Source organism: Salvelinus namaycush, chromosome 2, assembly GCF_016432855.1.
Source record: "Salvelinus namaycush isolate Seneca chromosome 2, SaNama_1.0, whole genome shotgun sequence".
NCBI classification, from domain to species: domain Eukaryota; kingdom Metazoa; phylum Chordata; class Actinopteri; order Salmoniformes; family Salmonidae; genus Salvelinus; species Salvelinus namaycush.
Window position 1 is genome coordinate 73,191,805 of NC_052308.1, and position 27,612 is coordinate 73,219,416.

Sequence of the window (27,612 nt, forward strand, 5' to 3'; positions counted from 1 at the left end):
AGCCTGACTAACCGGTGTCTGTATATAGCCTTGCTACTGTTATTTTCAAATGTCTTTTTACTGGTATTTTATTTCTTTACTTACCTACACACACATACCTTTTTTTTCGCACTATTGGTAAGTAAGCATTTCACTCTAAGGTCTACACCTGTTGTATTCGACGCACGTGACAAGGATGTGAGTACAGTGGATGTGAGTACAGTGGAGGTTAACCTAGGCATTGAGTGACGATGAGAGAGGTTTTGTCTCTAGAGGCACCAGTTAAACCCAGGTGAGGTCACCGCATGTGTGGGGGGTGGGACAAAAGGGCTATCTAAGGCATGTTGGGCGGGGCTGGGGGCTCTACAGTGAAATAAAACAATAATAACTAACCTAAACAGCAATAGACAAGGCATATTGACATTAGGAAGAGGCATGTGTAGCCGACTGATCATAGGGTCCAATGAGCAGCAATAGGTGAGTCAGGGAGCCGTTCGGTAGTTGCTACTACGCTAGGCGAGCTGGAGACACGGTGATTCAGACAGCTAGCGGGCCGGGGCTAGCAGATGGGTCTTCGGCGATGTCGGGCGATTACGTCGGCAGACCAGTCGTGATGGATCGGCGGGGCTCCGTGTCGGCAGTAATGGGTCCAGGCCAATTGGCAAAAGAGGTATTGTAGCCCAAGAATTAGCTGGTGGACCTCTTCGGCTAGCCGGGAGATAGGCCTAGCTCGAGGCTAGTTCAAGTCTAAGTGGTGCTTGCTTCGGGACAGAGACGTTTGCCAGGAGTAGCTACTCGGATTGCAGCTAGCTAGCTGCGATGTGTAAAGGTTCAGAGCGGTAGGAATCCGGTGATGTGGTAGAGAAAAAGCAGTCCGATACGCTCTGGGTTGATATCGCGCTGTGCAGACTGGCAGGTATTGACCAGGCTGAAGCTGGCTGGTGTCCCAGTTAACAGTGAAGACCGCTAGTAGTGGCTAACTGACTAGTAGCTAGTAGCTAGTTAGCTGGCTAGCTTCTGATGGGGGTTCCGGTTCTAAAGTATAAAAATAGCAGATCTGTACCACATTGGGGGAGGCGGGTTGCAGGAAAGTTAATTCAGTCCGTAAATGGAAAGTGAGATTACAATATATACGAAATGAAAACAATATATACAAATATTTACATGGGACAGGACGGGACAAGACAAAACACACGTCCGACTGCTACGCCATCTTGGAATGTGTCGACCCTATCGACAATGGGGAGATGTTACTGATGTGCTTTGTGTCTGTCTCCAATGTAAAAATGAAACTTCCACACAAAATGACTTCTTTACTTAATTTAGGTTCAAGGAAGTGTGTAGGTCACATTCTGTATCATACAGCTATGAAGGTTATATATTTAGAACCACCTGCTGATTGGAATCCAGTCTGTGTCTTCAGTGTTCTAGAACTGTTTAGGGTTTTGTGGTCTGACTTATATAACAGAAAGAATAATAAGTAATGTAAACATATTATCAGTAATTACCAGGAAGCTCTACATCATTTGTTTTAAATTATGAAATGTTTGAAAACTGGCATCAGGATATTGAGGGATGTGATTTGGATTAAACCTCAGCAAGGCAGTTTTATCATGTGGAGATTTCATTCTGGCATCTCTTTAAAATTAACACTGTCTTTTGCAGGAGGAAAACCAACCTTGGAGGAACCAAAGACGTCCAACCCAGCAAGACGACACCTCTGCTCCCATTGTGGAAAAAGTTTTAACCAGTTAGTTAGCTTGAAAAGACATGAGAGGGTACACATAAGAACGAAGCCACTCCATTGCTCCCAGTGTGGAAAGAGTTTTAAGCGGTTAGACACCCTCAAAGCTCATGAGCGAATACACACAGGGGAGAAGCCATGCCATTGCGCCCAGTGTGGAAAGAGAATGTGGAGTGTGGAAAGAATGGCTCACTGATTGATACAAACATAATTCTTTATAAAAAAATATATAAAAAGGACCATTTAAAACACATGGAATCTGATCTACTCTATATTCAAACTGACATACTCCATATTCAATTCATGTTTTATTACAAAAACATACATTTGAGTATACTTTGTACCATTTCATTTAATAAAATAAACACATTCTCAGGCAACAATATAAGACAACAATATAAGACAGTGGGAGCACTGTGTATGTTCTCTGATGAATTTTAAGTTAATGTGATGTGAAATATAAATTTACACACTAGGAGAAGTAATTATTCTCTCCTGTGTGGATTCGCACATGATGTTTAAGTGACTGTGATGAGTAATATGTCTTCCCACAGTCTGAGCATTTGTAAGGCTTCTCCCCTGTGTGCAGTCTCATGTGTTCTTTCAGCTTTCCTGAATAGTTAAAACGCTTTCCACAGTGGGAACAATGGTAAGGCTTCTCCCCTGTGTGTATTCGCTCATGAGCTTTCAGGTTTCCTAAATGGGTAAAACGCTTTGAACACCGGGAGCAGTGGTAAGGCTTCTCCCCTGTGTGCAGTCTCTTGTGTTCTTTCAGGTTTCCTAAATGGGTAAAACGCTTGGCACACTGGGAGCAGTGGTAAGGCTTCTCCCCTGTGTGCACTCTCATGTGTTCTTTCAGGCTTCCTAATTGGATAAAACGCTTTGCACAATGGGAGCAGTGGTAAGGCTTCTCCCCTGTGTGTATTCGCTCATGAGCTTTCAGGCTTCCTGACTGATTAAAAACTCTTTCCACACTCGGAGCAGTGGTAAGGCCTCTCCCCTGTGTGCAGTCTCATGTGTTCTTTCAGGCTTCCTAATTGGGTAAAACTCTTTAAGTGGTCATTTCTTAAACTCTGACTGTGTGTGTTTATCTGGGTGTGTCTTTCCTCCAGCACTACAGATAGTACAGTGATATTTGGATGTAATGCATTTGCTCCATTGTTTAAATTTGCATTGTTGGCCCACTGATGATTTAATGAAATGAAAATGTTCACAGACTCTGTAATGCAAAATGTTAATTGTATGTGTCCACATATCTGAGTATGTGACTAACCTTGTGAAACTGACCTATTATAAAATCCTGTTCTTGGGAGTATCATCCTGTGTTGCAAACCAGCTGCACCTGTGTCCTTGTATGAATAAAGTCCCTCCTAGGAACAGGAAACTATAAAGATATGTGCTCATCACCCAATGCTTCAGGAATTAGACTGTCTACACTGCGCTGTGTAACTGTTATTCTCTCTGAGCTCAGAAATAAAGAATCTTGGTTTGACTTGGACTCCAGCAGATCCTTATTTTATAATATCCACCTCAACTCTCCCACGGATTGCTGTTTATCGTTGTCTCAATGAAGAGTTCTTTGTTTTACTTTCCTGGGGGCATTTACAAGCCTCCCACTGGTTGAATAAATGTTGTTTCCACGTCATTTCAAAAAACATTTTTATCATTGATGAACCTTCACTATCTTCATCCCTAAACTAGCAACAATAATTATTGTCTATTGTTATTCTCAATAACTTCCTGGCCATATGAAATCCTAGCTAAATACAATGTTGGTGCCAGTTTTCATGTCTTTGATTATGCAAACATTTGTTTATTCAATTATATTTGTCATATAGCAATGATGCTCTCTCCTCAATCACTTACAGTTTCTTTGGAAAGTATTCAGACCCCTTGACTTTTTTCACATTTTGTTACGTTACAGCCTTATTCTAAATGTAATAATTAAAACAATTTCCTCAGCAATCTACACACAATACCCCATAATGACAAAGCGGAAACAGGCTTTTTGTAAATGTCTGCAAATTTATTAATCACAAAAAAATTATTTAAATAAGTATTCAGACCCTTTACTATGAGACTCGAAATTGAGCTCAGGTGCATCCTTTTTCCATTGATCATCCTTGAGATGTTTCTACAACTAGAATGGAGTCCACCTGTGGTAAATTCAATTGATTGGACATGATTTGGAAAGGCACACACCTGTCTATATAAGGTCCCACAGTTGACTGACAGTGCAGATCAGAGCAAAAACCAAGCCATGAGGTTGAAGGAACTGTCCGTAGAGCTCCGAGACAGGATTGTGTTGAGGCACAGATCTGGGGAAGGGTACCAAAACATTTCTGCAGCATTGACGGCCCTTGATTTAGCCCCCTGCAGTTAAAGGTTATTCATGGAGTAAAACTATCTGTTTAAGTCATTAGTAAAGGGCACATCGTTAAGAATACAATTATCTTTTTTTTGTGGTCTATATCCTCTCAATCATTTATTCCTTCATAAACAGAAAACGTTTACCTAAACACAACATGTGTGCAAGGGCCACTCTAGGTTCACAATCTCTTGACCATTAAATCTGGATAACTGACAACTATTTTTTAAAGGGTAAAAGTGATCTGTTTAGGTCGTCAGGAAAGGAAGCATAGTTAAAGAGTACAATGAACCTTTCAAAGAGGATGGTGTGAGGCCTCTGGGGCTTATTTTGGGGGGGTTGACTGAGACATCCCTCGGACAGTCTTTTATGGGGGTATCTGTTTAGGTCATCAGTAAAGGGGACATCTTAATATTACAATGACCCTTTCAAAGACAGAGACATCCCCCGGACATCTCCCCTATAACTATTTTTGAAAGGGTAAAAGTGATCTGTTTAGGTCGTTAGTAAAACATATGTTTTGAAAGACACCTGGGGGTCCAGGTTGTTAGTTATTTTGTGTCCATATAGTTCCCCTGTGTGTAAGAGCCCCCTAGATTCACAACTTCTTGACCCTTAACATTCCCAGCCAAGGGGAGAGACAGAGGGAGAGGAAGATTTAATTCATTGAAAGTAAATTAAATTTTCTTTCAAACCTTTTATTCTTTTCAAAAACTTTAGTACAGACAAACATACATATTACAATTATTAAAGTTTACTATGTAATATTAAATACTAAATTATGTCACTAATGTTTTATTACTAAAGAACTTTATATAAATCACACATGTTGTTATTATTACATGTAGAAACACCACATGACAACAACATGGTAGCAACCCCACATAACAACAACATGGTGGCAACACCACATGACAACAACATGGTAGCAACACAACATTACAACAAAATGGTAGCAACACAACATGGTTGCAACACAACATAACAACAACATGGTAGCAACACAACATTACAACAACATGGTAGCAACACCACATGACAACAACACAACATTACAACAACATGGTAGCAACACAACATTACAACAACATGGTAGCAACACCACATGACAACAACATGGTAGCAACACAACATGGTAGCAACACCACATGACAACAACATGGTAGCAACACCACATGACAACAACATGGTGGCAACACCACATGACAACAACATGGTAGCAACACCACATGGTAGCAACACCACATGACAACAACATGGTAGCAACACAACATGGCAGCAACACCACATGACAACAACATGGTAGCAACACCACATGACAACAACATGGTAGCAACACAACATGGCAGCAACACCACATGACAACAACATGGTAGCAACACCACATGACAACAACATGGTAGCAACACAACATGGCAGCAACACAACATGGCAGCAACACAACATGGTAGCAGCACAATATGGTAGCAACACAACATGGCAGCAACACCACATGACAACAACATGGTAGCAACACCACATGACAACAACATGGTAGCAACACAACATGGTAGCAACACAACATGGCAGCAACACAACATGGTAGCAGCACAACATGGTAGCAACACAACATGGTAGCAACACAACATGGCAGCAACACAACATGGTAGCAACACAACATGGTAGCAACACAACATGGTAGCAACACAACATGGTACAAACATTGTGTTGGTGTTGTATGTGAAGGATGAGGGTTGCAGTACATATCTTAGATAGGGGTAAATGAGGCCTAAGAGGGTTTTATAAATAAGCATTAAACCAGTGGGTCTTGCGACTGGTATACAGAGATAACCAGTTTACAGAGGAGTATAGAGTGCAGTGAGGTGTCCTATAAGGAGCACTGGTGGCAAATCTGATGGCCGAATGGTAAAGAACATCTTGCCGCTCAATGTATCCTACCATGACTATATCCAACCCAGCTCCATGTGTTACCACTATCATGTATCCTACCATGACTATATTCAACCCTACTCCATGTGTTGCCACTATCATGTATCCTACCATGACTATATTCAACCCAGCTCCATGTGTTGCCACTATCATGTATCCTACAATGACTATATCCAACCCAACTACATGTGTTGCCACTATCATGTATCCTACTTGGCTGAAGCTTTGATCCAGTGGAAGAAGTATTGAGGAGCAGGGAGGTTAAAGGTCACTTCTGGATACACCTGTTACTCTACACCAGGGGTGTCAAAGTCAAATGGACGGAGGGCCAAATAAAAAATTTAGCTACAAGCCGAGGGCCGGACTGTTCGAATGTTCATTGAAAAATTTTTAAATGACGCATATAGTCTAGTGAACCTAATTGAACCTACTGAAAACCTAACAAATATATTCCAATATGATCAGATAAATAAAGCAATATTTTCTTATGGCTCTGTCAGTAATCTTTAATTTTCAACAGACACAAAAGACAAATTTCCTTTATATAAAAATCCCCATAACATGAACATTAAATGAAAGAAACCGGTATTCAAGGCACCATCAGTAGCCTATATTTTCTATTTTAGCAAAAGTGGGCTAAATTTACTTCAAAGAAAAAAACAATAATAGCAATTTTCTATCATCCACTCAACTGAAATATTTTTAAAATATAATTGGATTGAAATACAATAAAATAAAGTGCAAAAATCTATTAATCAAAAACAACACTTTGTTTAAGGAGAAGTAACATGCAGTGAAAACAAATATTAAACTTTAACTTTTAAACTTGAACTGAGTAAAAACTCTAAATATGTGATTGCACAGTAATGTTCACTTGTTTGAGGTTGAGGGTGATACTTGGTGGTGTCCCATCTTTTCCACAAGTTCATCAATGTTCGGGGTAAGGCTCTGAGCTGAGGAAATCCTCAGAATTGAGTGGAGGTGTTCAGCAGTAAGTCGACTTCTGTGTGATGTTTTGTTCAGGTTCATCAAAGAAAACAGTTGTTCACACAGGTATGTGCTGCCAAACATAGACAACGTTTGAGCAGCCTGGATGCGCAGCTGGGGCATTGTGTCGGGGAGGAAACGGGCGAACTCCGCAGCACCCACTGCCGCATATTTTGCCCTCAGTGCATCATTGCATTGGAGGTCAATCAACTCCATTTGGAGGTTTGGTGGTGAGCTTTCCACGTCAACAGCAAATGGGTTACCGAGCAGTTCCAACCTGCTTTTTTGTGCTTCAAAGTCAGCAAATCGGCGTCGAAAGTCAGCGGCAAGCATACCTATTTATCAGCCAACTGTGCGCTCGGGAACGCACTGGTAGAGAGCTTCTCTTTCATGGTCTGGCAGCTGGGAAAGTGGCTCAAATTTTCTTTCCGCATCTGCGTCTCCCACAGAGTCAGTTTGGTTTTAAATGCCTTCACTGTACTGTACATATCAGAGATGACATGATCCCGACCCTGCAGCTGCAAGTTCATTGCATTCAGATGACTCGTAATGTCACACAGAAAAGCCATTTCACACAGAAACATTTCGTCTCGGAGTTGTGTTGTGTCTTTCCCTTTGCTGTCCAAGAACAGACAAATCTCCTCACGAAGCTCGAAACATCTTTGAAGCACCTTTCCCTGGCTTAGCCATCGCACCTCTGTGTGATAAGGCAAATCACCATGCTCCGTTTCTAACTCCGTCAGAAATGCCTTGAACTGGCGGTGATTCAAACCTTTGGCTCTGATAAAGTTAACTGTGCGCGTGATGATGCTCATTACATGCTCCATTTTCAAGGCTTTACCACACAACGCTTCCTGGTGTATGATACAATGATAAGCTGTCAGCTCACCTGTCGCGTTTTCCTCTTGCATCTTTTCCCGTATCTTCGCCACCAGTCCGCTCCTGTGTCCACACATCGCAGGTGCTCCGTCGGTTGTCAAACCCACGAGTTTTTCCCAAGGCAGCTCCATCTCATTTACACATCTTGACACCTCTTCATACAAATCATGCCCCGTAGTTGTGCCATGCATAGGACGTAAAGCCAAAAACTCCTCTGTCACGCTTAGGCTGGAGTCCACTCCGCGGATGAAAATTGACAACTGGGCAATGTCAGAAATGTCGGTGCTCTCATCCACAGCCAAGGAATATGCAATGAAATCTTTTCCCTTTTTCACAAGCTGCTCTTTTAGATTGATGGACAACTGGTCTACTCTCTCGGCAATGGTGTTTCTGCTCAGACTCACATTTAAAAAGAGTTGCCTTTTTTCTGGGCAAACTTCGTCACAAACTTTAATCATGCAGTTTTTGATGAAATCCCCCTCCGTAAATGGCCGGGCTGATTTAGCGATCTCTTCTGCCAAAATAAAACTGGCCTTGACAGCAGCCTGGCCTTGTGATTTGGCTTTTTTGAACAGAGCCTGTCGAGATTTGAGGCCTCGTTTTAATTCCTCTGCCTTTTGTAGCCTTTGTTCCATGTCCATATTCTTGTTTTTGTCCGCGTGTTTCGTTTCATAATGTCGTCTCAGATTATACTCTTTCAGTACCGCCACACTTTCTCCACACAGAAGACACACAGGTTTTCCAGCTACCTCCGTGAACATATACTCCGACTCCCACCTTGTTTGAAACCCCCGGTTCTCAGTGTCCACCTTCCGTTTTGCCATTTTTGATGGGTATCTGAAAGTTAATTTTACTGTGATGCTGACGACTGCTGTGCCAATAAATATTGAAATGAAGCAGCCTACTGCTCGGTGCGTCACCGTTGCATTGTGGGAAATGTAGTATTGGTGCGTGTAAAAGATCTGCGGGCTGCCGGCTTGCTGCGGTCTGCGGGCCGGTTCTAATAATAAATCAAGATCATCCCAGGGGCCGTAAAAAACCTTCTCGCGGGCCGGATGTGGCCCGCGGGCCTTGACTCTGACATATGTGCTCTACACTATCCCTAGATAATCCAGTAATGAGAGAAAATGTATAGAATATTTAGGGCCCTATAACATCTCTATCTATATATAACATCTGTATAAAATCTGTTTTATTTTATTTTTTTAACCTAATTACATTTTCTCCGTTTTTCCAGGTTTCTGATTTGTCCCTGTTTTTCTGTTTTTCTCTCTAAATCACACTGTTAATAGAATATCAACAACATTGGATGTTCTAAGTCCTCAACAATACTTAAACCATATCAGGAGACCACTTTTGAAGTCTGAGAAAAATCTAAGAAATGTTCATTTTTGTGTGTAGATACCCTTTAATGCAAGTGGCACCAGCAAGAGCCTTGCTTGGTTAGTGGTGTCACTGTAGCACACATGCGATTGCAGAGTTTGCTGAACAAATCACAACAGGATTGATGCAAATAATCATGATATCATTATGCCAGGTAGGCATAGACTACTTTGTAGTTAACATTTAATTGACAAGGTTTTTGGGAAAGCTTTTCCATCAACCAGAAGATGGTTGTCATTATTATCATCGCTAACAGCTAAACATAGTGGTAGACAAATGCACTCAGACAGGGGCATTTCAGGGCTTTTTCCTCTTCAGAAAGTTGAAGGAAAATACAAATCACTTAGGCTAATTTAGACGACTTGCAGGCAGTGGGTTCAGAATAACTATGACATAAAAATGAAAACTATTTAATCTGTCACCTAATCCTACCTAATGGGCAGGTCAGCCCTGGAGTAAAGTATTGGCTGTAAGAAGTAAGAGAAAACATAACATCTGTTTTTTTATTTTTTATTACCTCTCATGACATTGCTTGCAAGAATAAACATTGTAATTAATATTTTTCCAATCTGCGTTACCCACTCCTGTCAGCAGGTGGCGATTTGAGTCTTTCAGGGGATGCTGCTTGCGTGACGTACAATCTAGTGGACGGAACTGGAGGCTTCTTCAACAGCGACAAAAGGCTTCTGATTCAATCAACGTGGTGGTTTGCTAGCGAACATTAAACCGAAACATTGAAGCGTTTAAGACAAATCTTGTGTATATTATTCTTAGTGTTTTAAACACAATTCTGTTTACATATCTACTAGTTCATTGAAACGTAGATTGCTTGTTAAATTAGCTAATGTGTTAAATTGATACTGCACTAGGCTAATCGCCCGGAACATGAGCTCACTAATCTCGACGGAGAAAGAAGCTCTGGTGAAAGGAGAGGAAGAAGCTTTCAGGATGAAAAGGGAGGAAGAGGAGGCTATCTCATTGAAAGAAGAAGAGGATGATATTACAGTGAAAGAGGAATATGCGAAAGAGGTTGTCAGAGTGGAAGAGGAGGAGGTAGAAGCTTTCAGAATCAAAAAGGAGGAAGATGCCATAACATTGAAAGAAGAGAATGTAGTGAAAGAAGAGGAAGAACCTTTTAGAGTAAAAGAGGAAGAGGAGGCCATCTCAATAAAAGAGGAGGAAGACGTTTTGGGAGTGAAAAAGGAGGAGGCTGAAGATTCGATTACAAACAGTGAGTACTGTCTTAAAAACAGGGGCACTATGAAGTTCTTGATTTAATGTATTGTTTTAACGGGGCATTCTAAATCAAATCAAATGTATTTATATAGCCCTTCGTACATCAGCTGATATCTCAAAGTGCTGTACAGAAACCCAGCCTAAAACCCCAAACAGCAAGCAATCTAGGTGTAGAAGCACGGTGGCTAGGAAAAACTCCCTAGAAAGGCCAAAACCTAGGAAGAAACCTAGAGAGGAACCAGGCTATGAGGGGTGGCCAGTCATCTTCTGGCTGTGCCGGGTGGAGATTATAACAGAACATGGCCAAGATGTTCAAATGTTCATAAATGACCAGCATGGTCAAATAATAATCACAGTAGTTGTAGAGGGTGCAGCACCTCAGGAGTAAATGTCAGTTGGCTTTTCATAGCCGATCATTAAGAGTATCTCTACCGCTCCTGCTGTCTCTAGAGAGTTGAAAACAGCAGGTCTGGGACAGGTAGCACGTCCGGTGAACAGGTCAGGGTTCCATAGCCGCAGGCAGAACAGTTGAAACTGGAGCAGCAGCACGGCCAGGTGGACTGGGGACAGCAAGGAGTCATCATGTCAGGTCGTCCTGAGGCATGGTCCTAGGGCTCAGGTCCTCCGAGAGAGAGAAAGAAAGAGATAATTAGAGAGCAGCATAAATACTGGAGGCTGAGAACGGAGGGGTTAGGAGACACTGTGGCCCCATCCGATGATACCCCCGGGCAGGGCCAAACAGGAAGGATATAACCCCACCCACTTTGCCCAGGCACAGCCCCCACACCACTAGAGGGATATCTTCAACCACCAACTTACCATCCTGAGACAAGGCAGAGTATAGCCCACAAAGATCTCCGCCACGGCACAACCCAAGGGGAGGCACCAACCCAGACAGGAAGATCACGTCAGTGACTCAACCCACTCAAGTGACGCACCCCTCCTAGGGACGGCATGAAAGAGCACCAGTAAGCCAGTGACTTGGCCCCTGTATTAGGGTTAGAGGCAGAGAATCCCAGTGGAGAGAATTGGAATTGACCCTATACATTTGCAACACAAACAATATTTGACAAAATCATGATGAAAAAGGCCATTTTAGACATATTCACGCCTCTTGATTGTAATAGATGGTCATAAGTTTACGTCTGTTTGCTGTTCTCGTTCACACAGGAGAGAGACGTGACTATCGTGGATCCTCTGGGGAGCCTCAACAACATCCTGATGCTGACGAGTCAGAGAAGAATCTCTCCAGATCAAAACACCAGATGGTACAGTTTGGTCTGGTCTAGTATACAGCTTGCTCTATCTGGGTCTGGGCTGGGTTTCTGTAAAGCACTTCATGACAACAATGACATCAGCATCCATAATGATATATGTCTGTGTCCCCTCTTTATGATTACCAGGACAACGCTAGCCCTTCCGCCCTCCCGGAGTCCGTGTGTAGTGCCTCTCCCGGTAGCGCCTTACTGCTGGGTATGAAGAGGTTGTCTGTGCTGCTGGTGGACTGCAGGAAAACAACGGGGCTGAGTGGAACTGTGAGAGGAGGAGGAGAGAAGAAAGGATCAGATTTGACACATCAAAGTAAGTGCTGTAGTTTAGTTTGAACAAATACAATAGATCTGCCCACTGGTATCTGTTACCAGGACAACCAGCAGAGTTCTGTTTGTTGACAGGAAGATAGACTGGTATCTGTTACCAGGACAACCAGCAGAGTTCTGTTAGTTGACAGGAAGATAGACTGATATCTGTTACCAGGACAACCAGCAGAGTTCTGTTAGTTGACAGGAAGATAGACTGGTATCTGTTACCAGGACAACCAGCAGAGTTCTGTTAGTTGACAGGAAGATAGACTGGTATCTGTTACCAGGACAACCAGCAGAGTTCTGTTAGTTGACAGGAAGATAGACTGGTGGATATGGATGTTATGAATATCATAACACTGAAAAAGGATTCTGCCAATGAAAAGAGAGAAACCAATAGACCATATAAAACCTTGATGAAAGGTAGCTTTAGAGAGACAGTTATAAGATGATCCTATGTAAGGTGCTCGTTTTTCAAGAACATTTTCTCAAAATATTATGGATGTTACATTGCCTGTCCCAGTCAACCCCCCTATCTTTATAAGACTGTTGAACAGGAAAACTAAACTCCAGACACTGTTAATTAATTAACTAATACTGGAGGAAAGCTGTGATCAGGCTGCCCACTCAAGAGAAAGCTTCAAACTGTAACCAGTGCCGTCAACCTTGTTCAGGTTATCAATCAACCTACCAGGGTAGTTACAAACAGTACAGAAATTAAATCATCAACATATTTTGATCATATCTTTACTAATGCTACAGAAATGTGTTTTAAAGCAGTTTCCAGATTCATCAGATGTAGTGATCACAATATAGTAGCCATGTCTAGGAAAACCACAGTTCCAAAGGCTGGGCCTAATATTGTGTAAAAGAGGTCATACAATACGTTTTGTAGTGATTCCTATGTTTTTGATGTAAATAATATTTGTTGGTCCGTGGTGTGTAATGATGAGCAACCAGACGCTGCCCTTGACACATTTATGAAATTGCTTATCCCAGTTACTAATAAGCATGCACCCGATAAGAAAATGACTGTAAAAACTGTTAAATCCACATGGATTGATGAGGAATATAAAAATGGTATGGTATATATGCAGTGGTTGCCAAACGTTTTATAGTCCGATACCCCTTCAAACATTCAACCTCCAGCTGTACCCCCTCTAGCACCAGGGTCAGCGCACTCTCAAGTGTTGTATTTTGCATCATTGTAAGCCGGTCACACACACACACTATACGATACATTTATTAAACATAAGAATGAGTGTGAGTTTGTCAAAACCCAGCTCTTCCTATAAGAGTTCTTATAGCACCAGCGCACAACTAATATAATAATAATAAATGATTTTGCTCTTTATTTAACAATCTTACATATTAAACCTTATTTGTTCTTTGAAATTTGTAAATAACTCACCACAGGTTAATGAGAAGGGTGTGCTTGAAAGGATGCACATAACTCTGCAATGTTGTATTGGAGAGAGTCTCAGTCTAAAATAAATTTCCACACAGTCTATGTCTGTATTTAAAATGTGTCAATACTTTGCGCCCTTGATAACCAGCGCGCTTCTGTATTTTGTAAAAGCGTTACATGCCCATATCATTGCATCGTGCAGAAAATACACAAGAGTTCAGTTAACCATTTTCACTGTAGTGTCCAAAACGTCTTTCAAGCAGTCAGGTATTCCCTTGGCAGCAAGAGCCTCTCGGTGGATGCTGCAGTGTACCCAAGTGGCGTCGGGAGCAACTGCTTGCACGCGTGTTACCACTCCACTATGTTTCCCTGTCATGGCATTTGCTCCATCAGTACAGATACCAACATGAGCAGCAGCTACGTTTGGATACATATGGACCGTTAGTGGAATTCCCGCGAGAGAGTAACGGTTAATGTGATTGGATGTTAAGTATTTGATTAGGCTTCATGTATTTGACATTGTGTTGTTATTTCGCTGAACACTCGATGGTTTAATTTGATTTTTGGCAGGGAAATGAGGCTACTCAGGTGAGAAAAAACCTCACCCAAATGTATAGCCCCGTTGGGAAATATAAATGGACTGTTTGAAAATGTGAATCACATTTTTATTTGGCGTATCCCAGTTTGGGAATACCTGGTGTAGAGGGAGGCAAAAAAAGAGATGGCAAATAGGTCTGGCTGTACAACTGATTGGCAAACTTATTGCAAATTCAGAAATCATGTGACTAAACTGAATAAAAATAACTACTACACTATAAAACCAAGATAAATGACAAAGAATGATTGTAAAAAGCTTTGGAGCATCTTCAAGTAAATTTTTTGGGGAAAAAGGCTAACTCTGCTCCATCGTTCATTGAATCAGATGGCTCATTCATCACAAAACCCACTGATATTGCCAACTACTTGAATTATTTTTTAATTGGCAAGATTAGCAAACTTAGGCATGACATGCCAGCAACAAATGCTGACACTACACATCCAAGTATATTGGACCAAATTATGAAAGACAAGCATTGTAATTGTGAATCTGTAAAGTAAGTGTGGAAGAGGTGAAACAATTGTCTATCAACAATGACAAGTCACCGGGGTCTGACAACGTGGATGGAAAATGATTGAGGATAATAGTGGATGATATTGCCACTCCAATTTGCCATATCTTCAATTTAAGCCTACTAGAAAGTGTGTTCCCTCAGGCCTGGAGGGAGGCAAAAGTCTTTCCGCTACCTAAGAATAGGAAAGCACCCTTTACTGGCTGAAATTGCTGACCAATCAGCCTGTTACCAACCATTACACTTTTTGAAAAAATTGTTTGACCAGATACAATGCGATCATAGCCTGCTGCTGGAAAAACTTGTTATGGCTTTACACCCCCTGCTATATTGTGGATAAAAAGCTACCTGTCTAACAGAACACAGAGGGTGTTCCAGAATGGAAGCCAGTACAACAGAATCAAGGTATAATCGGGAATTCCCCAGGGCAGCTGTCTAGGCACCTTACTTTTTTCAATTTTTACTAACGACATAGCCAGTGTGTCTAGGTATGAGGATGACTCAACACTATACACGTCAGCTACCACAGCAACTGAAATGACAGCAACACTTGACAAAGAGCTGAAGTTAGTTTCAGAATGGGTGGCAAGGAATAAGTTAGTCCTAAATATTTCAGGTAACCTTAAGTTACATTGGCCTACTATGCTAATTCTGTAGCTGTATTGTTCGAGGAGCGTAAAGATAAAGATTTTGTTGCGGCGCCAGGCAGGTATTAACCTGCTGATAGGAGTAGAGTAGAGTAGTGCTACCAGGCACACATCAGCAGAAGATACTGAATAGAGTGGAGCCTGTTGGCCAGATAGCCAGTGGAGACTAGAGTGGAGCCTATTGTCCAGATAGCCAGTGGAGACTAAAGTGGAGCCTGTTGGCCAGATTGCCAGTGGGGAGAGAACATAAGACCCACCATATAAAACGCCCGTCACAGCCCAGGGGTAACCCAACCAATAATACCTCATACAATAATAATGGCAGAGCAATTTAATGGCAACTTCATAGAAACAATTCGCAAGAAAGAACACAATCATCAACATTAGAGGATTTGCAATAATCTGTATTACCTCCCAGTGGTGGAGTGCAGGGGGGTATGCATGGGTGTGTTGGTGGGTGTGTTCATAGACAACAAAGGCCTTAAAATGTAAACAGTCCCACAAAAAATCAATACAATTCAAACGACAATAAACATGAGCTCTCACGCAAACTCCCTCTAACTTCTTATGGACAGAAGTCTGTGTCTGGACGGTAGCGTCCCACCTGGCCAACATCCGGTGAAATTGCAGAGCGCGAAATTCAAACTACAGAATTATAAATATTTAACTTTTATAAAATCACAAGTGTAATACATCAAAATAAAGCTTAACTTCTTGTTAATCCAGCCGCTGTGTCAGATTTCAAAAAGGCTTTGTGGCGAAAGCACACCATGCGATTATCTGAGGCCAGCGCCCAGCGTACAAAAGCATGAAAAACATATTTCAACCAGGCAGGTGCGCCACGAAAGTCAGAAATAGCGATATAATGAATGCCTTACCTTTGATCTTCTTCTGTTGGTACTCCAAAAGGTCCCAGATACATCACAAATGGTCCTTTTGTTCGATAATGTCCTTCTTTATATCCATAAAAACTCAGTTTAGCTGGCGTGCTTCAGTCAATAATCCACCCAGTTTCCCTCCATCAAAATGCATACAAAATGAATCCCAAACATTACTAATTAACTTTTCCAAACAAGTCAAACAACGTTTATAATCAAACCTTAGGTACCCTAATACGTAAATAAACAATCAAATTTAAGACGGAGAATCGTTACTGTCTTTACCGGAGGAAAATACCAAAGAACGCGCTCTCTTCCATGCGCTTGGAAACAATACAGCCAAAATGGGAGCCACCTAGAAAAGCTACGATTTCTGTCTCATTTTTCCAAAAACCAGTATGAAACTCTTTCTAAAGAAGATCTAAAGCTCTTAAAGTGACAGCGCATGGTGAAGGCTCCATGCAGGATTTCGCCACAATTTCTCTGTATAAAATGGCCCATAACTTTAACACTAGCAGAGATCCTGGAACTGATATACCCTTACAGTATATTATATTCAACAATGTATACAAAAATCAACATTTATATTTTCAATATTCATGTAAGAAATGTTAGAATGAAATCCGAATACTACTCATATTACAGAGCAAGTGGTAAAGATTCATATTACACCCATTGTTGATTTGTAGCCTGTAGCATCTAATGATGAAACATTATGGAGGACTGTAGCAGCTAATGATGATACATTATGGAGTCTTAAAACTTCTTTTGGCTAGTGGAACCCCTCGACAACATTCCGCTGAAAAGGCAGAGCGCTAAATTCAAAAATATTTTTTTGATGCATTCACAAGTGCAATACACCAAATTAAAGCTTAACTTCTTGTTAATCTACCCATCGTGTACGATTTCAAAAAAGCTTTACAGCGAAAGCACATCATATAATTATGTTAGGTCAGAGCCTAGTCACAAAAACACACACAGCCATTTTCCAGCCAAAGAGAGGAGTCACAAAAAGCAGAAATATAGATTAAATTTAATTTATCACTAACCTTTGATGATCTTCATCAGATGGCACTTATAGGACTTCATGTTACACAATACATGTATGTTTTGTTCGATAAAGTTCATATTTATATCCAAAAATCTCAGTTTACATTGGCGCTTTATGGTCAGTAATGTTGTGCATCGAAAACATCCGGCAAATTTTCAGAGGCACATCAATTTACAGAAATACTCATAATAAACATGTAAAAGTTGATAAAAGATACAAGTATTATGCACAGAATTATAGATATACTTCTCCTTAATGCAACCGCTGTGTCCGATTTCAAAAAAGCTTTACGGAAAAAGCAAACCATGCAATAATCCGACTACGGCGCTCAGACACAAGCCATGCAGATACCCGCCATGTTGTTGAGTCAGAAATAGCGTTTTAAATATTCACTTTGATGATCTTCATCAGAATGCACTCCCAGGAATCCCAGTTCAACAATAAATGTTTGTTTTGTTCGATAAAGTCCAACATTTATGTCCAAATACCTCCTTTTGTTAGCGCGTTTGGTAAACAAATCCAAACTCACGAGGCGCGGGCAAGTCCAGGCGAAAGTTCGGATGAAAAGTTCAAAAATGTATATTACAGTTCGTAGAAACATGTCAAACGATGTATAGAATCAATCTTTAGGATGTTTTTAACATAAATCTTCAATAATGTTCCAACCAGAGAATTCCTTTGTCTTTAGAATTGCAATGGGACGCAGGTCGCTCTCACGTTTAGGCGCGTGATCAGCTCATGCCACTCTGGCAGACCTCTGGTTGAAACAGCTCTCATTCCCCCCTCCTTCACAGTAGAAGCCTCAAACAATGTTCTAAGACTGTTGACATCTAGTGGAAGCCTTAGGAAGGCTGCAATATGACCCCATAGACACTGTACATTCGATAGGCAATGAGTTGAAAGCTACAAACCTCAGATTTCCCACTTCCTGGTTGGATTTTTCTCAGATTTTCGCCTGCCATATGAGTTCTGTTATACACACAGACATAATTCAAACAGTTTTAGAAACTTCAGAGTGTTTTCTATCCAATATTACTAATAAGATGCATATATTAGCTTCTGGGCCTGAGTAGCAGGAAGTTTGCTCTGGGCATGCTTTTCATCCGAACGTGAAAATGCTGCCCCCTTATCCCAAACAGGTTAAGTACTGCAGTGCATCTCCTCCTCATGGACTGCACCAGATTTGACAGTACTTGCTGTGAGATGTTACCCCACTCTTCCACCAAGGCACCTGCAAGTTCCCGGACATTTCTGGGGGGAATGGCCCTAGCTCTCACCCTCCGATCCAACAGGTCCCAGACGTGCGCAATGGGATTGAGATCCGGGCTCTTCGCTGGCCATGGCAGAACACTGACATTCCGGTCTTGCAGGAGATCACGCACAGAAGGAGCAGTATGACTGGTGGCATTGTCATGCTGGAGGGTAATGTCAGGATGACCCTGCATGAAGGGTACCACATGAGGGAGGAGGATGTCTTCCCTGTAACGCACACCGTTGAGATTGCCTGCAATGACAACAAGCTCAGTCTGATGATGCTGTGACACACCGCCCCAGACTATGACGGCCCCTCCACCTACAAATCCCCTCCTTCGACGATAAACGCGAATCCGACGATAAACGCGAATCCGACCATCACCCCGGGAGATAAAACCGCGTCTTGTCAGTGAAAAGCACTTTTTGCCAGTCCTGTCTGGTCCAGTGACGGTGGGTTTGTGCCCAGAGGCGACGTTGTTGCCGGTGATGTCTGGTGAGGACCTGCCTTTTCAACAGGACTATAAGCCCTTAGTCCAGCCTCTCTCATTCAATTGCGGACAGTCTGAGCTAGAGATCGACCGATTAAGCGGAATGGCCGATTAATTAGGGCCGATTTCAAGTTTTCATAATCGGAAATCGGTATTTTTGGGCGCCGAATTATTATTATTATTATTTTTTTTTTTTTTATACCTTTAATTAACTTGGCAAGTCAGTTAAGAACACATTGTCAGCCCGGGGGATCCAATCGTGCAACCTTACAGTTAACTAGTCCAACGCAATAACGACCTGCCTCTCTCTCGTTCCACTCCACAAGGAGACTGCCTGTTACGCAAATGCAGTAAGCCAAGGTAAGTTGCTAGCTAGCATTAAACTTATCTTATAAAAAACAATCAATCATAACTACTAGTTAACTACACATGGTTGATGATATTACTAGGTATTATCTAGCGTGTCCTGCGTTGCATATAATCTGACTGAGCATACAAGCATACAAGTATCTAAGTTTCTGACTGAACGGTGGTAGGCAGAAGCAGGCGCGTAAACATTCATTCAAACAGCACTTTCAAGCAGCTCTTCGTTGTGCGTCAAGCATTGCGCTGTTTATGACTTCAAGCCTATCAACTCCAGAGATGAGGCTGGTGTAACCGAAGTGAAATGGCTAGCTAGTTAGCGCGCGCTAATAGCGTTTTAAACGTCACTCGCTCTGAGCCTTCTAGTAGTTGTTCCCCTTGCTCTGCATGGGTAGCGCTGCTTCGATGGTGGCTGTTGTTGTGTTGCTGGTTCGAGCCCAGGGAGGATCGAGGAGAGGGACGAAAGCTATACTGTTACACTTGCAATACTAAAGTGCCTATAAGAACATCCAATAGTCAAAGGTTAATGAAATACAAATGGTATAGAGGGAAATAGTCCTATAATTCCTATAATAACTACAACCTAAAACTTCTTACCTGGGAATATTGAAGACTCATGTTGAAAGGAACCACCAGCTTTCATATGTTCTCATGTTCTGAGCAAGGAACTTAAACGTTAGCTTTCTTACATAGCACATATTGCACTTTTACTTTCTTCTCCAACACTTTGTTTTTGCATAATTTAAACCAAATTTAACATGTTTCATTATTTACTTGAGGCTAAATTGATTGTATTGATGTATTATATTAAGTTAAAATAAGTGTTCCTTCAGTATTGTTGTAATTTTCAGTATTACAAATAAATAAATAAAAATCGGCCGATTAATCGGTATTGGCTTTTTTGGTCCTCCAATAATCGGTATCGGCGTTGAAAAATCATAATCGGTCGACCTCTAGTCTGAGCACCGATGGAGGGATTGTGCGTTCCTGGTGTAACTTGGGCAGTTGTTGTTGCCATCCTGTACCTGTAAGTGTGATGTTCGGATGTACCGATCCTGTGCAGGTGTTGTTACACGTGGTCTGCCACTGCGAGGTCGATAAGCTGTCCGTCCTGTCTCCCTGTAGCGCTGTCTTAGGCGTCTCACAGTACGGACATTGTAATTTATTGCCCTGGCCACATCTGCAGTCCTCATGCCTCCTTGCAGAATGCCTAAGGCACGTTCACGCAGATGAGCAGGGACCCTGGGCATCTTTTTTCTGTGTTTTTCAGAGTCAGTAAAAAGGCCTCTTTAGAGTCCTAAGTTTTCATAACTGTGACCTTAATTGCCTACCGTCTGTAAGCTGTTTGTGTCTTTACGACCGTTCCACAGGTGCATGTTCATTTATCGTTTATGGTTCATTGAACAAGCATGGGAAACAGTGTTTCAACTCTTTACAATGAAGATCTGTGACGTTATTTGGATTTTTACGAATATTCTTTGTAAAACAGGGTCCTGAAAAAGACCCGTAATTTTTTTTTGCTGAGTTTATTTTGTATATGTTTTATGTTGAAAAGTGTTTTTTTCTCAGACATAAATAAACAACTCCAGGTGAAAGACAAAGGCCAAAGCTGTAATAAAATAACAAATTAACTGGCAAAGCAGCAGTGCGAGGCCCGCATCCAGCAACGTCACGAGTCACATTTTGCAGCTATTTCAGTACAGCACTACAGGGAGAGGGAAATAATCCACTGGACTAGTTTCAATGTATGGAATCACTTAGGAGTTTCTGGATTTTGGTTAAACTTCTCCTTTAAAGCATCAGACTCCATAGTAATTCATCATTAGAAGCTACAGTCCTCCTTTAATGCAGCTGGTGGCCACACCAGATACTGACTTACTTTTTATTTTGACCCCCCCCACTTTGGTCAGGGACACATTATTAAATTTCAGTTAGTCACATGTCTGTGGAACTTGTTCAGTTTATGTCTGTTATTGAATCCTGTTATGTTCCAACAAATATTTACACATGTTAAGTTTGCTGAAAATAAAAGCAGTTGACAGTGAGAGGACGTTTCTTTTTTTTGCTGAGTTTAGATTGACGAGGGGGGGAAAACAATTGAATCAATTTTAGAATAATGCTGAAATGTAACAAAATTTGGAAAAGGTGATGGGGTCTGAAAACTTAAAACCTCTCTGGGATATGTGGGACGCTAGCCTCCCACCTGGCCAAAAGCCAGTAAAAATGCAGTGTGCCAAATTCAACTAAAATACTATAAATATCAAACTTTCATTAAATCACACATGCAATATACCAAATTAAAGCTACACTTGTTGTGAATCCAGCCAACATGTCAGATTTCAAATGGGCTTTTCGGCGAAAGCAAACGATGCTATTATCTGAAGATAGCACCATAGTAAACAAAGAGAGAGAAGCATATTTCAACCCTGCAGGCGCGACACAAAACGCAGAAATAAAAATATAATTCATGCCTTACCTTTGACGAGCTTCTTTTGTTGGCACTCCAATATGTCCCATAAACATCACAAATGGTCCTTTTGTACGATTTAATTCTGTCGATTATATATATCCAAATGTCCATTTATTTGGCGCGTTTGATCCAGAAAAACACCGGTTCCAACTTGCGCAACGTGACTACAAAGTATCTCAAAAGTTACCTGTAAACTTTGCCAAAACATTTCAAACTACTTTTGTAATACAACTTTTGGTATTTTTTTACGTAAATAATCGATAAAATTGAAGACGGGATGATCTGTGTTCAATACGGGAGGAAAACAAACTGTAGCTAGCTTTCTGGTCACGCGCCTCTAACAGTACACTTCAAGTTACCCTCGTTCTGGATGGCCGTACTTCTTCAGTACACAAAGGAAAAACCTCAACCAATTTCTAAAGACTGTTGACATCCTTTGGAAGCGGTAGGAACTGTCCCTTAGAAATCTGGATTCAATGAAAAATAATTGAAAAGAGAGTGACCTCAAAAAAAACAAAATCTGAATGGTTTGTCCTCTGGGTTTCGCCTGCTAAATAAGTTCTGTTATACACACAGACATGATTCAAACAGTTTTAGAAACTTCAGAGTTTGTTCCATCCAAATCTACTAATAATATGCACATCTTATCTTCTGAGGATGAGTAGCTGGCAGTTGAATTTGGATATGCTTTTCATCCAAACGTGAAAATGCTGACCCCTATCCTAGAGAAGTTTTTAACGAATGCACTGTGTGTGTGTATACTGAACCAAAATATAAACAAAGATTTACAGTTTATATGAGTCAGTGATTTTAAATAAATAAATGAGGCCCTAATCTATGGACTTTACATAACTGGGCAGGGGCGCAGCCATTGGTGGGCTCTGGAGGGCATACGCCCACCCATTGCGGAGCCAGGCCCAGCCAATCAGAATGAGTTTTTCCCCACAAAAGGGCTTCATTACAAAGAGAAATAAACTCGGGTGGCTGGTCTCAGACAATGTGGAGCTCCTGGGCTGGCGTTGTTACATGTGTTCTGTGGTTGTGAGGCCAGTTGGATGTACTGCCAAATTCTCTAAAATGATGTTGGAGGTGGCTTCTGGTAGAGGATTTAACATTCAATTATCTGGTAACAGCTCCAGTGGATATTCCTGCAGTCAGCATGCCAATTGCACGCTCCCTTAAAACTTGTGGCATTGTGTTGTGTGCCCGAACTGCACATTTTAGTGGCCTTTTATTCTCCCCAGCACAAGGTGCACATGTGTAATAATCATGCTCTTTAATCAGCTTGATATGCCACACCTGTCAGGTGGATGGATTATCTTGGCAAAGAATACATGTTAACTAACAGGGATGTAAAAAATTCTGCAATCTTTTTTTTCATCTCATGAAACATCCAACACTTTACATGTTGCGTTAATAGTTTTGTTTATTGTAGTTACTCTCAGTTTTAGGAACATCTTCCCAAATATTTCACTTTATTTTTTACTTTACCCAAAATATGACATCAGCGATAGTCAAAATGTTGAAAATCTGTGAACGTCTAAATAACAAATTGGGCCATTTAAACAGCAGGCGTCGAACCCTTTCGACAACGGGGAGATTTTACTGATGTGCTTTGTGTCTTCGACGTAAAAACAAGTTTTGGACTTCCACTTAAAATTACTTATTTACTTATTTTATGTTTAAGGAAGTGTGTACAGTTGTGGCCAAAAGTTTTGAGAATGACACAAATATGAATTTTCAGTCTGCTGCCTCAGTTTGTATGATGGCAATTTGCATATACTCCAGAATGTTATGAAGAGTGATCAGATGAATTGTAATTAATTGCAAAGTCCCTCTTTGCCATGCAAATGAACAGAATCCCCCCCCAAAACTGGAAGCTTCAAAAGGAGGGTGGTGCTTGGAATCATTGTTCTTCCTCTGTCACCCATGGTTACCTGCAAGGAAACACGTGCCGTCATCATTGCTTTGCACAAAAAAGGCTTCACATGCAAGGATATTGCTGCCAGTAAGATTGCACCTAAATCAACCCTTTATCGGATCATCGATAACTTCAAGGAGAGCGGTTCAATTGTTGTGAAGAAGGCTTCAGAGCAGTTTAATTGTTGTGAAGAAGGCTTCAGGGCACCCAAGAAAGTCCAGCAAGCGCCAGGACCGTCTCCTAAAGTTGATTCAGCTGCGGGATCGGGGCACCACCAGTACAGAGCTTGCTCAGGAATAGCAGCAGGCAGGTGTGAGTGCATCTGCACACAGACTGATATTCTGCAAAAGGTACAGGGATTGGACTGCTGAGGACTGGGGTAAAGTCATTTTCTCTGATAAATCCCCTTTTCGATTGTTTGGGGCATCTGGAAAAAAGCTTGTCCGGAGAAGACAAGGTGAGCGCTTCCATCAGTCCTGTGTCATTGCCAATGGTAAAGCATCCTGAGACCATTCATGTGTGGGGTTGCTTTTCAGCCAAGGGTGTGGGCTCACTCAATGTTGCCTAAGAACACAGCCATGAATAAGGAATGCTACCAACACATCCTCCGAGAGCAACTTCTCCCAACCATCCAGGAACAGTTCGGTGACGAACAATTCTTTTTCCAGCATGAAGGAGCACCTTGCCGTAAGGCAAACGTGATAAGTGGCTCGGGGAACAAAACATCAATATTTTGGGTCCAGGGCCAGGAATCTCCCCAGACCTTAATCCCATTGAGAACTTGTGGTCAATCCTCAAGAGGCGGGTGGACAAACAAAAACCCACAAATTCTGACAAACTCCAAGCATTGATTATGCAAGAATGGGCTGTCATCTAAGGTTGTGGCCCAGAAGTTAATTGACACCAGGGTGGATTGCAGAGGTCTTGAAAAAGAAGGGTCAACACTGCAAATATTGACTCTTTGCATCAACTTCATGTCATTGCCAATAAAAGCCTTTGACACTTATGAAATGCTTGTAATTATACTTCAGTATTTCATAGTAACATCTGACAAAAATATCTGAAGACACTGAATCAGCAAACTTTGGAAATTAATATTTGTGTCATTCTCAAAACCTTTGGCCACAACTGTAGCTCGCATTCTGTATCATACAGCTATGAAAGTTATATATTTAGAACCACCTGCTCGATTGGAATTAAGCGACGTCTGTGTCTTGAGTGTCCAAGAACGGTTTAGTTTTTTGTTTTCTGACTTGTAAAGCAGAATGAATAAAAAAGTAATGTTAACATTATCAGTAATTACCAGGAAACTCTACAACATTTGTTTTAAAATCACACCAAGATTGTTAAAACTGGCCTTAGGTTATTGAGCGATCTGATTAGGATTTACCCTCATAGCAAGGCCTATTTATCATGTGGAGGTTTCATTCAGATCTCTTTTTTTAAAAACACACTGTCTTTGGCAGGAGAAAGATCAGACTCAGAGGAACCAGAGCCAGGGACGTCCAAACCAACAAGAAGACACCAGTGTTCCCACTGTGGAAAGTGTTTTAACCAGTTAAGGGACCTGTACCGACATCAGAAAATACACACAGGGGAGAAATCTTACTACTGCTTGCAGTGTGGAAAGGGTTTCAACTGGTCAGGGGATCTGAAAAACCATGAGAAAATACACACAGGGGAGAAGCCTTACCACTGCCCCCAGTGTGGAAAGTGTTTCAACTGGTCAGGGGAGCTGAAAAACCATGAGAGAATACACACAGGGGAGAAGCCTTACCACTGCTCCCAGTGTGGAAAGGGTTTCAGGCATCCGGCGAAGCTGAAACGGCATGAAAGAATACACACAGGGGAGAAGCCTTACCACTGCTCCCAGTGCGGAAAGAGTTTTAACCGTTTAGGGAACCTGAAAAAACATGAAAGAATACACACAGGGGAGAAGCCTTACCACTGCCCCCAGTGCGGAAAGTGTTTCAACTGGTCAGGGGGGCTGAAAAACCATGAGAGAATACACACAGGGGAGAAGCCTTACCACTGCTCCCAGTGTGGAAAGTGTTTCAACTGGCCTGCGGATCTGAAACGGCATGAGAGAATACACACAGGGGAGAAGCCTTACCACTGCTCCCAGTGTGGAAAGAGTTTTAACGATTTAGGGAACCTGAAAAAACATGAGAGAATACACACAGGGAGAAGCCTTACCACTGCTCCCAATGTGGAAGGAGTTTCAACCAGCCGGGGGAGCTGAAATGGCATGAGAGAATACACACACCTTACCATTGCTCCCAATGTGGAAAGTGTTTCAACCAGCTGGGGGAGCTGAAATGGCATGAGAGAATACACACAGGGGACTTGCTGTCTTATATTGTTGACTTATAATGATTACCTGTTTTTACTATATGAACTTGAATTGTTAAAACATATATTTGCATGTTTTTATTAGAAAACATGAATTGAATATGGAGTTTGAATATAGAGTAGGTCAGATTCCTTCTGTTTTAATTGGTCCTTTTTTAAACTCTGACACTGTGTGTGTTTATCTGGGTGTCTTTCCTACAGCACTGCAGATAATCAAGTGTTATTTGGATGTGATGCATTTGTTCCATTGTTTACATTTGCAATGTTGGCCCACTGATGATTTAATGAAATGATAATGTTCACAGACTCTGTAATGCAAAATGTTAATTGTATGTGTCCACATATCTGAGTATGTGACTTGTGGCGGATGAATCAGAATTAGTTGGGTAACATAGATAATTAAGATGTCTTATCTGCATAATATGCTGATGTGATATACTTGTTATTAGAATGTATCCCTTCGGACTCTGGTGTTGGCAGTTGCACTTCTTCCCTCAGCTGGGGCTCAGTCACCTGGGGCCCAGAGAGGGGAGAGGTCAGGCTTGTCTTTTACATGTCCCTGGTGCTATGCAGAATATCAGGAAGGGAAGAGGACAGGAGGGAACATTGTCTTCATATGTGAATGTATCTGTTAAACTATGTGAAGGGATGGTGTGATTAATGGGGAACCAATTACTGGTTTCCACAATGTCTGTGCGCAAGTCACTCCCTCCTTTGGCATTGGGGGGAGGTGTATGGCAGTGTCTGGAACCATTGTATGTCCTCTCTGATGTTGCACTTATCCTGGGATAGTGTATGACCTAGAGGCTCACTCCCCTCAGTGAGCTTGTCCAGGAGTGGGGTCAAGAAGGGGTTTTACTTGAGATGGGAGTATCTAGAGTTGACAATTGAGTTATGCCATTGGATGAGTTGGGGTTTTTGTGCTATGAAGTACCAGGAACGAGATTAGAACCTCGTCTTAGGGACCAAACTGAAAGATAAATTATAGCGAATGCTATCTGGCTACGGGATACTGCTTTCTCATAATAAAGTCTCACTTTGTAAACTGTTCCTAATATCTGTGGTTTATGTCGACTAGGGGGTGGATCTTTGCTATAAAAGATCTCAGTAGCCATTGTGTTGCCACTCTCAACGGTTCATTAGAAATAGTGAATTGTTGAAAGTCATTGCAAAGATCTTATTATTAAAGATGTAGTTTAAGTATAACTCTGATTGGTGTGTGAAGTTTTTAAGTATAACTCTGATTGGTGTGTGAAGTTTGTCTCTCCTCATTTGGTAATACAGAAATTAACCACCACAGACTAACCTTGTGAAACTGACCTATTATAATCTCCTGTTCCTGGGAGTATCATCCTGTGATGCAAACCAGCTGCACCTGCGTCCTTGTATGAATAAAGTCCCTCCCAGGAACAGGAAACTATAAAGATATGTGCTCATCACCCAATGCTTCAGGAATTCAGACTGTCTACACTGCGGTGTGTAACTCTGTTATTCTCTCTGAGCTCAGAAATAAAGAATCTTGGTTTGACTTGGACTACAGCAGATCCTTATTTTATAATATCCACCACAACTCTCCCACGGATTGC

General features: G+C 41.5%; 1 protein-coding gene and 1 pseudogene across 1 annotated transcript in view; one reads left to right on the forward strand and one right to left on the reverse strand.

Moving 5' to 3' along the window:
- Positions 1–2,101: 2,101 nt before the first annotated feature.
- Positions 2,102–27,612, reverse strand: part of LOC120023423 (zinc finger protein 239-like) — an 86,126-nt gene continuing 60,615 nt past the window's right edge. Inside the window, exon 4 of the mRNA XM_038967443.1 lies at positions 2,102–2,686. Within this exon, the coding sequence (XP_038823371.1) occupies positions 2,196–2,686 (491 nt within the window). The 3' untranslated portion in view covers positions 2,102–2,195. The remainder of the gene's footprint in view (positions 2,687–27,612) is intronic.
- Positions 25,245–26,014, forward strand: LOC120018234 (annotated as a pseudogene).